This window comes from Erpetoichthys calabaricus, chromosome 6, assembly GCF_900747795.2.
Source record: "Erpetoichthys calabaricus chromosome 6, fErpCal1.3, whole genome shotgun sequence".
Classification (NCBI taxonomy): Eukaryota; Metazoa; Chordata; class Cladistia; order Polypteriformes; family Polypteridae; genus Erpetoichthys; species Erpetoichthys calabaricus.
The window spans coordinates 156,296,709-156,309,470 of record NC_041399.2 but is presented as its reverse complement, the minus strand read 5'-3'; the positions used below and the strand labels follow the sequence as shown (position 1 = coordinate 156,309,470).

The window sequence follows — 12,762 nt, the reverse complement described above, 5'->3', positions numbered from 1 at the left end:
TCTCCCAGTATAAATTTATGACTGTTACTATTTCGTTTTTTTAGATTGTATTACAGTAATCCCTCCTCCATCGCGGGGGTTGCGTTCCAGAGCCACCCGCGAAGTAGGAAAATCCGCGAAGTAGAAACCATACGTTTATATGGTTATTTTTAGAATGTCATGCTTGGGTCACAGATTTGCGCAGAAAACACAGGAGGTTGTAGAGAGACAGGAACGTTATTCAAACACTGCAAACAAACATTTGTCTCTTTTTCAAAAGTTTAAACTGTGCTCCATGACAAGACAGAGATGACAGTTCTGTCTCACAATTAAAAGAATGCAAACATATCTTCCTTTTCAAAGGAGTGCAAAGCAAGCAGTCAAAAAAAAAATCAATACGGCTTTTAAGTATGCGAAGCACCGCCGGTACAAAGCTGTTGAAGGCGGCAGCTCACACCTCCTCTGTCAGGAGCAGGAAGAGAGAGAGAGAGAGAGAGAGAGAGAGAGAGAGAGAGAGAGAGAGATAGCGAGAGACAGATAAAAAAAATCAATACGTGCCCTTTGAGCTTTTAAGTATGCGAAGCTCCGTGCAGCCTGTCCTTCAGGAAGCAGCTGCACACAGCCCCCCTGCTCACCACCCCCCTACGTCAGCGCAAGAGAGAGAGAGAGAGAGAGAGAGAGAGAGAGAGAAAGTTAGCTGGATAGCTTTTCAGCCATCTGCCAATAGCGTCCCTTGTATGAAATCAACTGGGCAAACCAACTGAGGAAGCATGTACCAGAAATTAAAAGACCTATTGTCCGCAGAAACCCGCGAAGCAGCGAAAAATCCGCGATATATATTTAAATATGCTTACATATAAAATCCGCGATGGAGTGAAGCCGCGAAAGGCGAAGCGCGATATAGCGAGGGATCACTGTAGTCCATTTATTCTGTTCAGATACATCTTATGACCAAGAAGCTGACGGAACCTGGAAATGGGAGGGAGTTTGTTAATTTTAATCTGATTTTGTGGTTGTACAATTTCCTGTAAGTCAAAATGATTAAGATGGCCACCTTACAAAGCTGTGTTCATTTCCAGTGTTATACATTTATTTTAGAGATGTTTTCTAGCATTATTGCCAATTTGCCAGTCTTTTTTTTTTTAAATTCTGATAATTCCTGAAATGAAGACCCTGAAGTGGATTACGCCAGATTGAGAAATACTACCATGTTTTAGCAGTAGCTCATCCAAAACGTTTTCCTAGCATAAAGAAAAGAATTGGCCATCAACTGTAGAAGGAAATAAGCGACAGTCTCACCTGCATACAAAAATGTCATAGTTGAACAAGTCACTTCCCACGAATCTTTGGAAATTATGGTTTATAATCATTGGAAACCTTTCTGAGTGTTCTCTAATAAAGTTAGGAAATTGCATAAACATAAATGCTGTCTTATGTAAATGGGATGGTTTGAGTACTTACTACGGTATTCTACAATATCTTTCTTTTCTTTTGATATATGCTTTTATAAGCAGCTATGATAAAGTTAAAATTAATCTGTACTGCTTGATTAATACAGCAAACATTCATCAAATAAACATCAGTGGAACAGCTAGTTTAAGTCATTCTCTTACAAAGTAAAAAAAGTCTGTTTATTGGTAAACGGTAACTCAACAGCCACTGTAGCAGGTTCCACCCATTTTGTATAATTTCACACTTTTATTTTGTATGCCCACTCATTGTCCGTTTTATTTTTACATAGATAGATAGATAGATAGATAGATAGATAGATAGATAGATAGATAGATAGATAGATAAAATCTACCTTCACTTCAAGGTTAGAGCTAGAAAATACATTGATATTAATAGCTTTTAATATATTGTGTTGCACACGTCTTATTTGCCCTTATACATCATTATTGTAAGTCCCAATGTATATAACCCATGTAGCTGAAATAAAAAATACTACTGGATTTTCAAGTTATTTACCTGAATGTATTTATATTTAAATCAAGTGTAAAACTTAAAACTAGTTTGGAAGAAAAAAAAATATTAATGCTCAGCAAAACTTGGTTCAGTATAGCATGTCTTTGCTCCGGTGCTTTGCACTTAATGACTTGTAGACGGGCTTTACTCAGGTACTTGAGCCTTATAGGTGGGCAGAGACAGTGCTATCTCTGTTTCTTGAATGTATCATACAAGACTGTTTGGTGTCTTTGTAACTATAGTTTAATCTTCTCACTGTGTGCATTGTGTCCTTTTAGGTGAATGAAATACTTTCTCGATCTAATGTCTGGAGTGCCTTTAAAGATCAAAAACATGACCTTTTTATCTCAGAGTCACAAACAGCCGGATACCTCACAGGTTAGTAACTACAAATTTCATTTACATAAATGAATGCATAATCAGGTCACAGAACAATCAGAGAGACAGCTTTTTAATGCTCTTTCCTCTTTGTATCAGTTGGCATATTGACATCAATAATTATGTAAATAATCAATTCATAAGTGTTGCACACTATCTGAAATATGTTCAACATACTTTACAGATTGCCATTTTTTATTGCAGCAGGAAAATATAATTTGATTTGAATCTATTGATATAATATAAATGCACCAATAGAGACTGTCATGAGATATGAATTCCATATCTTAAAGATATTTGACCTCGATAATAAACAGAAAGAATGCTAGTGCACATCTACAATAATATTAATATTACAATATCTATAAATGTTCAAAAATTAACTGCATATGCAAAACACCTTCCATTTTAGCTTACTTCTGGCAAATCCTTTTTTTCTTTTGTGTCCTTATGCATCCTTATTTTGTTTGTATTTGGTTAAAAGTTTAATGATCTGAATTTTGACTCAGTGCCCTAAAGAATCAGATCAGCATGCTTATCTTTCTTGCTTCCAAATAACTGCATGATTTTGTGAATTATAGTATTTGCTGATTGTTGTATGACTTAAATAATACTAAGATAATTCCATTAGGACAGTGTCCATTTTAAGACATCACAGTTTGTCACTAATCCAGCTGTCAGGTCTCAGTATTATTCTTTGTCATAAGTTGGCCATGGAATTATTTCTTTCAAATCCCTTACTCTGTTCTAGGATAATTTTCTACCTTCTCTGTTATGTTCCATGTATTGATTGTTTATTTGAGTAAGTTCTTAACACTCAAACAGATTTTCAGATAAAAAGTTAGATATTCTCTTTTAAAATCACTTTGAGACGAGCTGGTGATGCAGTGGCCAGTTCAGCCACAATTAAATTGCAAAGCTAAGACCTGGATTTAGTCTTTTTCCATGTAGAATTTGCAAGAACTCTGTGTTTCTGCATGAGTTTTCTCCCAAATAAAAAAGACTTTAGGTTAGGTTAAGTTGTCATTTGTAACTGGAGAAGCATAAGGGAAGATGAGTGTGCAGCATGAACTGGATGCATTTTGGCTCCCAGCAGGTCATTGGTGAGAAAGTTGCATTCAGATATACTGTGTATGGGTTGTTATATTTTTCATGACAGAAAAAGTTTGTGATTAAATATTATTTAATTTTGAAAGGGTTTAACAAACGTTTTACAAAATTAAAGGTTAATGAAAATGAAAGGATCGATGCCCAGAAAAGCAAAAGAGGAATTAGAAAGAAATATGTGATGTCTGACCCCTGACAAGTAGTTAACACTGATGTCTGACAACTGCAGTAGTGTGAAAATGACTTAAAATGATAATGTCTTTCTTTTTCACCCTTTGATATCTTGAGGAGATGCACCGATTGAGAGTATTAGGGCCAGTTGTTTTTCAGCTATCTAAATGAACTTGCTGATATCACCATACCTAGCAACAGTATTTCAAATGAATTCTCGGGCATTAAAATTCTTTATTAAAATAACTTGTATTTTTAACATAAAATTACTGTTGTAATGATTTTAATTAGTCAGTTGTGCATTAACAATACTCACTGGCTAAACAATTGGTGCATCTTGGTTATTGATTATTAGATAACTGCCAAAATAGGAAGAAAAAAACATTCACCAGATAAATAACTATATATTTTTTGTTTTTTGCAAAGCACAATCTTTCTAAACAGTTTTCTAGTTCTTCTGTTGCAAAATTTGGACTATACTGTCAAAGCTGCTATTCCTAGCCACCAATAATGATAAATGTACGTCTTTACTGGAAAAAAAGGGCAATTTAGTATTCTTTATAGCGTTTTCCTGAGTATTATAGACAGGTTTTAAACCATCTAGATTATTTGTCAGAATTTCAAATTGCACATGTTGATAACAGAAGAGTGGTGTTGTACCATGTTCAAATCCACACAGGTTTAACAAAACCACTGTGAAAAGACATGTCGTACGTATGATAAAATTTAAACATTATTCAAGCACAATATTTGTTTTAAATTAGTCATTTTTTATAGTAAAGCCAATGTCAAATTACACAACCTCTAGTAGAAGGGGATTTCAAACTTGATGACTGCAGTTAGTGATCTCGTCCCCTGAGTAGTGCTGGGCAGTATACCGGTTCATACCGAAAACCGTTTTTTATTTTTGTTATGATATGGATTTTTCTTATACCGCAACACCGGTTTAAATTGCCTAAACAACGTTTGAAACGTGGCGCTACGGGAAACCGTTTAAGGGGGACCTTTTTTACTGCTACACTGGTGTTGCACGGGGGCTCTTTTTCACTGCTACACCGCTAAACAGGCGTGCAACGAAGTACATGCAGTAGTGGAGGTACTGTGCGGTGAAAATGGACAGAGAACATTCCGAAACTGAAGCAATAGCAGACGATAAAGTTGATAATGATGACACAAAAGAACTTTTGCTGGAAAAGGGAGTCACGTCTGTTGTCTGGAGATACTTTGGATTTAAAAGGTCGGATGTGGACCATTATGTTCAAATGTGTGAATACTGTTTCTATACTACTGGATAATACTGCAAGCCAAGTTGTACTTGTTTTATTTTTTTCAATACTGTGTAATGTACCTGGGTACTGTGTAATAGTGTGACGACATGTTGACTTTATTCTCGACATTTCTACTTTATTCTCGCCATTTGTCGAGATTAAAGTCGACATGTTGACTTCATTCTCGTAATTTGTTATTAAAGTAGAGCATCGTAAACTAAACTTCACGTTAAAATAAATATTTCATTTACTAGATTTTCTCAAACCCCGTCATAAGTTATGTAGCACGTTAAATGCTTTGTGTTAAGTGTTCCCGGAGCCTTATTAATCGCTACATGCTTCTTAAACTGACTTCCTCTTGCTCTAAGAGGAGGTGCAGGCAACACACAGAATACATTAATTTCATGATATTCCTGCTCCCTGAACATGTAGAATGCTAAGATAAATACTTGATATAATTTTCATGATGAAATGCATTAAAGCAGGTATTAATCATGTGTAACAAAGATTTTTTTTAAAGTTCTGAACACTCCGTGTTCTAAGTTTATAACTACGTTTAATTTCACAAAGACGTTTATCATGTGGTGATTGGTTATGTGGAGAAAGAAAAAGGAAGGATAGGAACTATAGGTTTGGTACATCAAACAGGCAGCACGCATGCAATAAAGAAAGTCTGCTCAGAAGAACATGCATTGAATTCTGTGTTTGTCTCCGAACACCAGATCACAAACCCAATATTTACACAATATTTAAATTAAACCTGTGCGATAGCCATTCATACATCCAGTTTCTTGGAGCCTCGTCACACCTGCCATAAAGTTCTCTACACTGAAGGTACACCTGGGGACCCCTTACTGTGAGGGAGCAGCACTACCGTGCGTGTTTAATTCCTGCTTTAATGCATTTCATCATGAAAATTTATCTTGGCATTCTACATTTTCAGAGAGCAGGAATATCATGAAGTGAATGTATTCTGTGCGGCGATCGGTGCCGGCGCCTCCTCTTAGTGTAGAGAAAGTCAGTTTAAGATGCGCGTAGCGATTAACAACTGGGTCAGGGGAACACAACACAAAGCATTTAATGTGCTACATTAACTTATGACGGGATTTGAGAAAATCTAGTAAATTAAATTAATTAAATTACGGCATTCTACTTTAATGACAAAATAAACTATGAGAATAAAGTGGAAATGTCAACTTTAATCTCGACATATAGTTTTTTTTTTTCTTCACTGTGACCCTAATACGCTTCCGTAGGGCTATACCACAATAGCATTATAAATGCAAGTTGCAGTTTTATTATTTATGCATATAGCTTAGCTTGAAGCAAGGTCCATATTAATGCAGTTTGCCTTAATGATGGTTCATTTGGTAAAGATGTCACCACCAAGTTGCACTTGTTTTATTTTATTTTAATTTGGTGAATACTTTGTAATGCACCTAGGCTTTGAAGTCTTGGAAGTAATAGTATTATTACTGGAAGTTGCACTATTATTTATTGTATTATTATTATTTATTAGTTTAAATATTATGCAGTTTAATGATGGTAAAGTAGTTTAAAAAGTCACTTTAACGTGTCAGTGGACAGAGATTGTTAACATTAACAAAGTGTAGTTGGTTTATTGCTTTTCTAAGGCATATTCAGTGCAATACAACTTTTGACAAGCACCTCTGGATATTTTACTAAGTCTAAATGCCTCTTTGGATGTTTGAAAATATGTTGTCAAAATTGTAGTTTAAGTTTTTTGCAAACTTTGTTCAATAAAAAGGCTGATGTGATTCCTGTGATTCCTTCTCTTTATTAGTGCCACCCCCTTGAAAACTATCACTTTATGGGGCCATGCAAACCTGTATTAATACGTGTGTGCACAATAAAATGTTTTTTGTACAATGTACAATTCTCATGACAGTGGAATAGGTTATTGTTAGCCAGTAATTTCAGCGGAAAATGTGGTTAACATCCACTCATGCATGGGAAAAAAATACCGTCTAATACCGTGAAACCGGTATAATTTTGAAAAAAAACCGTGATATAGAATTTTGGTCATACTGCCCAGCACTACCCGAGTATGCCATATTACATGACTAGGATTCGCTGTGTATGTCAAATTAGATGACTGCATACCGATTTTCCAACACAGTTTCACATTTCTGAAGTATCATTAGCTCAATCCTTTATCTGACAGCCAACAGTGTGCTGTCTTACGGAGCTAGTGCCATGGCAAAGACTTTATAGACTTGGTGAGTTCAAGTGCAGTCTTTGCCACACAACGTCAAACTGATGAATCTCTGTTGTGTTTGTCAGGTCCAAAGCACTCAAGTTCCTTACTCCTCATAGTTTCATTATACGTATTGTACTTTTCGGGTGAGTGTCTGTTGTTTGTCTGCTCTTAAATGCACACGGGTCCACAACTACAACTTAACCCAAAATCAATCTTGTTTGATTTTGTCAAGGCAAGTTGCAGACTGGTCAGACTGAGTCACTGGGTATGTCAGACCATACACCTGGAGGTCATGGGAGTGAGCCAATGCTGCCCCCGACTCTCTAAGATAATGTAAATGAAGTCAGCAAATGAAAATTGCTGGAAAATTCATGTAATGTGACATGGCCTTTAAGGAAGGCTTTGCTGAAAGTTGCCCATGTCTTTCTTTTTGTAAAGTTGGCTTCAAGTTTTAAAAGCTTTGAATTATGATAAATGTCACTTTATTGTAATTATAATAACTAATCTTTGACACTAGTGTGCTACTTTTAAAACTACTACTGTCAGTTGCTGCACCCCTAATTTCACAGTTTGACCTTCCATACAGTTCTCTTTATACTATATAGTTTATATATATATATATATATATATATAGTATATTTTATACTATATACCTTTTTACCTTTTTTATTTCTAAAAAATTTGCAAAAATCTCAAGTAAACTTTTTTCACGTTGTCATTATGGGGTGTTGTGTGTAGAATTCTGAGGAGAAAAATGAATTTAATCAATTTTGGAATAAGGCTGTAACATAACAAAATGTGGAAAAAGTGATGCGCTGTGAATACTTTCCGGATGCACTGTATACGGGTCTTTTTTAAAAAGAGATCCACCTACCAAATCTGTAGAGGATGATTGATATTCTTTTCAGTTTATGTTCTTGATTTTATCCCACACCTGATGAAACTGTTAACTTGCCCTGACACTTATTTATAAAATAAATAAGTGTCACCAGAAAAATGAACAGCATCCTATATGTACACACAGGGAGAGAGATTATAATTTTCAAAAACTAAAAAGTATGCCCTTCTAAAATGCAATAAATGCATGATGAAAATGAGAAATACCTGTAAAATGAAAAATTGATAGATTGAAGCCCTAAAGAAAAACATTGAAAATAGCAACTAAGGAATGGCAGCTTTGTTTCACTCTGTGTTAATACCTGCTTTGCGTGCTTGAAGGAAAAAAATGTCATCTCAGTCAGTCATGTCAGTCAAGGGCAAGAGTGAGATGTAATAATGTGACTAATTGCTGAAATGACTGCCTTTTCCTTCCAGTCAAATGCTTTAATCTGCTTTTTCACTTCCCACACCATTTCCATTCCTTCCTATTCCTTCTTCTTTTTTCCTCAGGTGTCTCCTCACCTTCCTTTCTCACTGGTTCTAGTCCCCTTCACCTCAGAAGTGGGCATTAGATCTTCTCTGCCAGGGCCCCTTGCTTACTTCCCTGTAGCTCTGAAGCAGGTAGATGACCGCTTATTTGGCCTTTTTATTTGTGTTTTATTTACGACAGCATTTTTTGTTCTGAATTCAAGCCAGTAAATCAATTCTGTTTATTCTCATGAAGCAGACTACAACTTATAAACTCAGTACAATATAAACTAACTACAAAGAAAGTATAGTAAGAAGACAATGATATGTAGCTAAAGCACACAATATAGTGCAGAAATGATAACATGTGCTAATATTGAAATATCATATTTTCCCTTAAAATTGTTGTTAATCTAGCTTATCTTCTAAACACCAGACTGTTCTTTGATTATTACACACGGTTCAAAAATGTTACATGACAATACAGAGTGAAAATGTTAGATTTACAAATGTGCGTATGATAACACGTTAAGACATTGGTATACATTTTTCTAGGGGGAAATGTATTTAATTTCACTAGGAAGGCATTGGTAAGATTACATAAACCTGAGGCAGAGTTTTACAAAAGCTGGTGAGAACCAATGAATGCCCTTCAGAATGAGAATACAATAATAACGTGTTTCATATATTCTTACTAATTGCTTCTAAATGACAAGTTGAAATTACTCACTAATGCAAACTAACAAGTATTATTTCTAAAGTGTATTTTTATCTAATTTTATTTATATAAAAAAATATACTAACCACTAAAGTGCAGTTTGCCAGAGTGTTGATTTGCAGTGTCTTTATGTAGCACAACTGATAAAATATTTAGATTACAAGTTCAATGTTATTTATTCATTCTTCATGTTTGTTTCTCAGTCTCAGTGAATTACTTCAAATGTATCTTAATCCTAAAAAGTCTTTATTACCATATTGTATGCTAAATAATGTGTATGTTTAGTATGTTTCTAATTCCTACTTCTGAAATTTCATAAGGTAATTCTCCACAGCACAGATTACTAAAACGTAAAAAAAACTCCACGTTATAAATATATAGCAACGTTTCTTCAAAGAGGGCACACGGACTGAAGTGTTTTTAAGTGCAGTCCTCTGCTTTCTTTAGGATTATTTACACAATAGGCCATTTTTTCTTAAAACAGAGTGCAGTAGGAGTTGCAGACTCAATCCAGGGGAAGCGGTGAAGGTTATGGTTTTTATTTTAATTAGTGTTTTCATTAGAAGATGATGTCAGCTTTTATTAAATGGCTTGTGTCATCAATCAGCTCTTTTTTGTTCTGAGATGATTTGTAGTGTTTGGTTGCTCTTTGATTATGTACAGTAATTTCACAAGTAAGTATTTTAATCAAGCTTGTACTACATTTGGGTGTGTTCATTTTTTGTCCTCATGTTTCTTCTTTGCTAGTTGAGAATTCATAATTAAAATCTTAAGTTATGTCCAGTGTGGCTGATTGTTCTCATCACAAGAAGAGCTGCTTTAAAATAATAAAAAAAAGATAAGAACAAAATCTAAACAAAAAAGTGGTAAAGAGTCACTTTGCCTGTGTATATAGAACACTGTTACCTTTGTTGCATTTCTTTAGAATTCTAGTTCTCATGGCTGAAAGCATCAAAGTTATGTAATGAAGCTTATTTAAAGGCAAGATTTGCTGTCTGATTTACTAACTTCCTGGAATGAGTGGTTCCCAAGTGTAGGTCTGAATATTCCTCATCTAAAAATATTTTTGTCCTAATCCTAAACTGACTAAAGTGTCTAGCAGATGGTTCCTCTTTCATTTTCGTATACCTGCACTGCACTGTGGTCTTCTACCCCAGTACTGCATACAACTTGGTGCTTTGTGTTACATTCTTCCATCACAGTTAAAAAGAGTTCTTGGGTGAAAATTAGTCTGAGGGCTGCCTTTGAGGGTAACGATCCTGCAGCCAGCCCTCATGAAATCCCCGGCACTTAGTGTTTATGAATCTCCCACCTCACAGCAGATCCACAGTGAAGTTGTTGTCGTTTCCAAAACGGATACACTCTAAATAAGTGCCCAGTCCAGTATTTCAAAATTGAAGATAATTCAACAATTAGTGTATGTCTACGCATCCAGTGGAGCGATGTGACTTATTGACTATCTAAGCAACCTGTCCTCCCTGCAACTACATAAAGGGAAGTGGTATTGTAATATCATTGATACACATTAGCATATTTATTATTTATATTATTAAAATGCACTGTAAGTTGATTTAACTGCATTAACTACAAATTCCTCTTTTCAAAGTATTCAGAAATTTTATCAAATTTGAAATGCATACTGTGCTGCAAGCAACTTTGAGGCCTGGGAGTAATGTATGTATTTATGTCAAGATACTTCTATAAAGTTTAATCTCAATAATTTACCGTTTTCAAAGGCATTCCTTTGTACAGTATATGTAGTATGCAATCCACAGGTATTCAACAGCACAAGCAGATTAATGTGTAAATGAATGTCTCACGTAGGACCTTTCATTTGTCTGCTGTCATTCTTTTTTTGCAGCCATCACCTAAAATGAGAATGATACCCACGAACCGTGTGCCCGTAGATGGCTGAGGAGTTCACTCTTCGGGTCAGCCTTTGGGACAGTGGGGCCAGGGAGTTCTGTTAGGAGTAGCTTCCATAAATCTGATTTGTCCTCCACCCTCTCTGGCCATCGTTGTCTTTTGTCCACCTCATTAAAAAGAATGTCCGTCTCTTGATAAGTGTTACGATATTGAAGATAACTGATAATGCGCATGGCCTAATTTGTTCACATCTTTAACAAATGTGGCTTTTGAGAAAGGGAGCTGCAATTATCAATTATGTTGTATATACAGCGTGAAGGTAAATAAACAGGTATGAGCCCATACTGTGGTTCTAGAAAGTGCTGGTGGTCTATGCAGTGCTTTTTTTTTATATAATAAATGTATTGTTTTATACAGTATATTCCACCAGCCTGTGTGCATAAATACTTTGCTTATAGTTGTTGTGTAACTTCCTTAACATTCATTTAATACTTTTTATAGTGAGTGAGGATGTCGTTGTGATTGACATACACTTATGACACCTTTTAATGCTGTTGCAGGTCCTGGGATTGCAGGCTACCTTACGGCTGGAACACCGTCAACAGTCATGCCAAGCATCCCACCTCCTGTAGACAATGAGATTGGAGACTTGGGCTGATCGGAGACTGTCATTCATACCAGATCCTTCTCAAGACAGCAAAGTAAATGAGTGGAAAGAGGATCCTCCAGCATCCCGGCTTCTGTTCTGAGCTTTCTTGCCTTGCTTTTTGTCGCTCATAACAAAAAGACATTAATCAGTTTTCTATGAAGAATTTTTTTTTTTTTTTAATTTGGAAGGAGCCATGAACAGTTTGTTTCAGCATTACATAAAATCCTACAAGACCTCTGCAGATACACCCAATGTGATCCACCAGAGTACACAAGTATTTTTCTTGGCGTACTTGTATAGTTTATCTGTATAAGTTTACAGGACTGTGATTCTGATTTATAAATTGTTTTCTTAATTTTTATAATGTTTTACAGTGCTGTATTGAAGAGAAGAAAACCTCAAGGCTGTGGTGTTTAATTACAGTCAAGTTGTTTGGATTCAAAATAATATATAAATAATATGTATACAATAAACAAGCACTCTTGATGGCAGTCCTTGATGCTGTGTGTAGCACAGCATGTCCTCTAAGTTTTGTTATGCTGTGGACTGTTACTAAAATCAAGTCCTTCCCCTCTGCTAATTCTCTGCCCTTCTCAAATCTTCTCCTTAACAATCTAGGTTGCAAACAACTCTAGATAACAGTAATTTCTACTTACAGTTGCCTTTACCAACATAAATGAGAGCTTCTGCTGAGAAAAGAAAAATATTGACCCTGATTATATTATGTAAAAGACTAGTGTAATTGTGAAATGTTCTATATAATATTCCATATACTTTCTATATTGAATGTACATTTAAAAAGGATCAGATGCACTTGTACATACAATTTTAAAAATAAAGTAAGGGAATCAATGCTATACTGTGACATTGGCGTTATTTGTTGATTTAGAGTGCAATCGGACTAAAACAAGAACATCCGCTCCATCAGGACTGAGACCTTTCTGCTTGTATACTGACGCCATGGTTGCGCCTTAGCTCTGGGTTTGAATCCACTGCCTGTGCAAAGTTTGCTTGTGAGCTCCATTTTTTTTTTGTTTGCATTGCCTTCCTCCTACATCCTTTATATATTAACTGGCTCAGTGAAAGTGGCAGG

The 12,762-nt window shown here is 35.5% G+C and overlaps 1 protein-coding gene across 2 annotated transcripts in view; it reads left to right on the top strand.

Moving 5' to 3' along the window:
- Window positions 1-12,526, top strand: part of LOC114653624 (dnaJ homolog subfamily C member 13) — a 331,290-nt gene extending 318,764 nt beyond the window's left edge. The window contains exons 56-58 of one of the 2 annotated variants that reach the window (XM_051929216.1): window positions 2,223-2,322; window positions 8,479-8,589; window positions 11,581-12,526. In XM_051929216.1, the coding sequence (XP_051785176.1) occupies window positions 2,223-2,322; window positions 8,479-8,540 (162 nt within the window). In that variant the 3' untranslated portion in view covers window positions 8,541-8,589; window positions 11,581-12,526. The remainder of the gene's footprint in view (window positions 1-2,222; window positions 2,323-8,478; window positions 8,590-11,580) is intronic. The other variant, XM_028804037.2, reaches the window with a different exon arrangement.
- The last annotated feature ends 236 nt before the right edge of the window (window positions 12,527-12,762 follow it).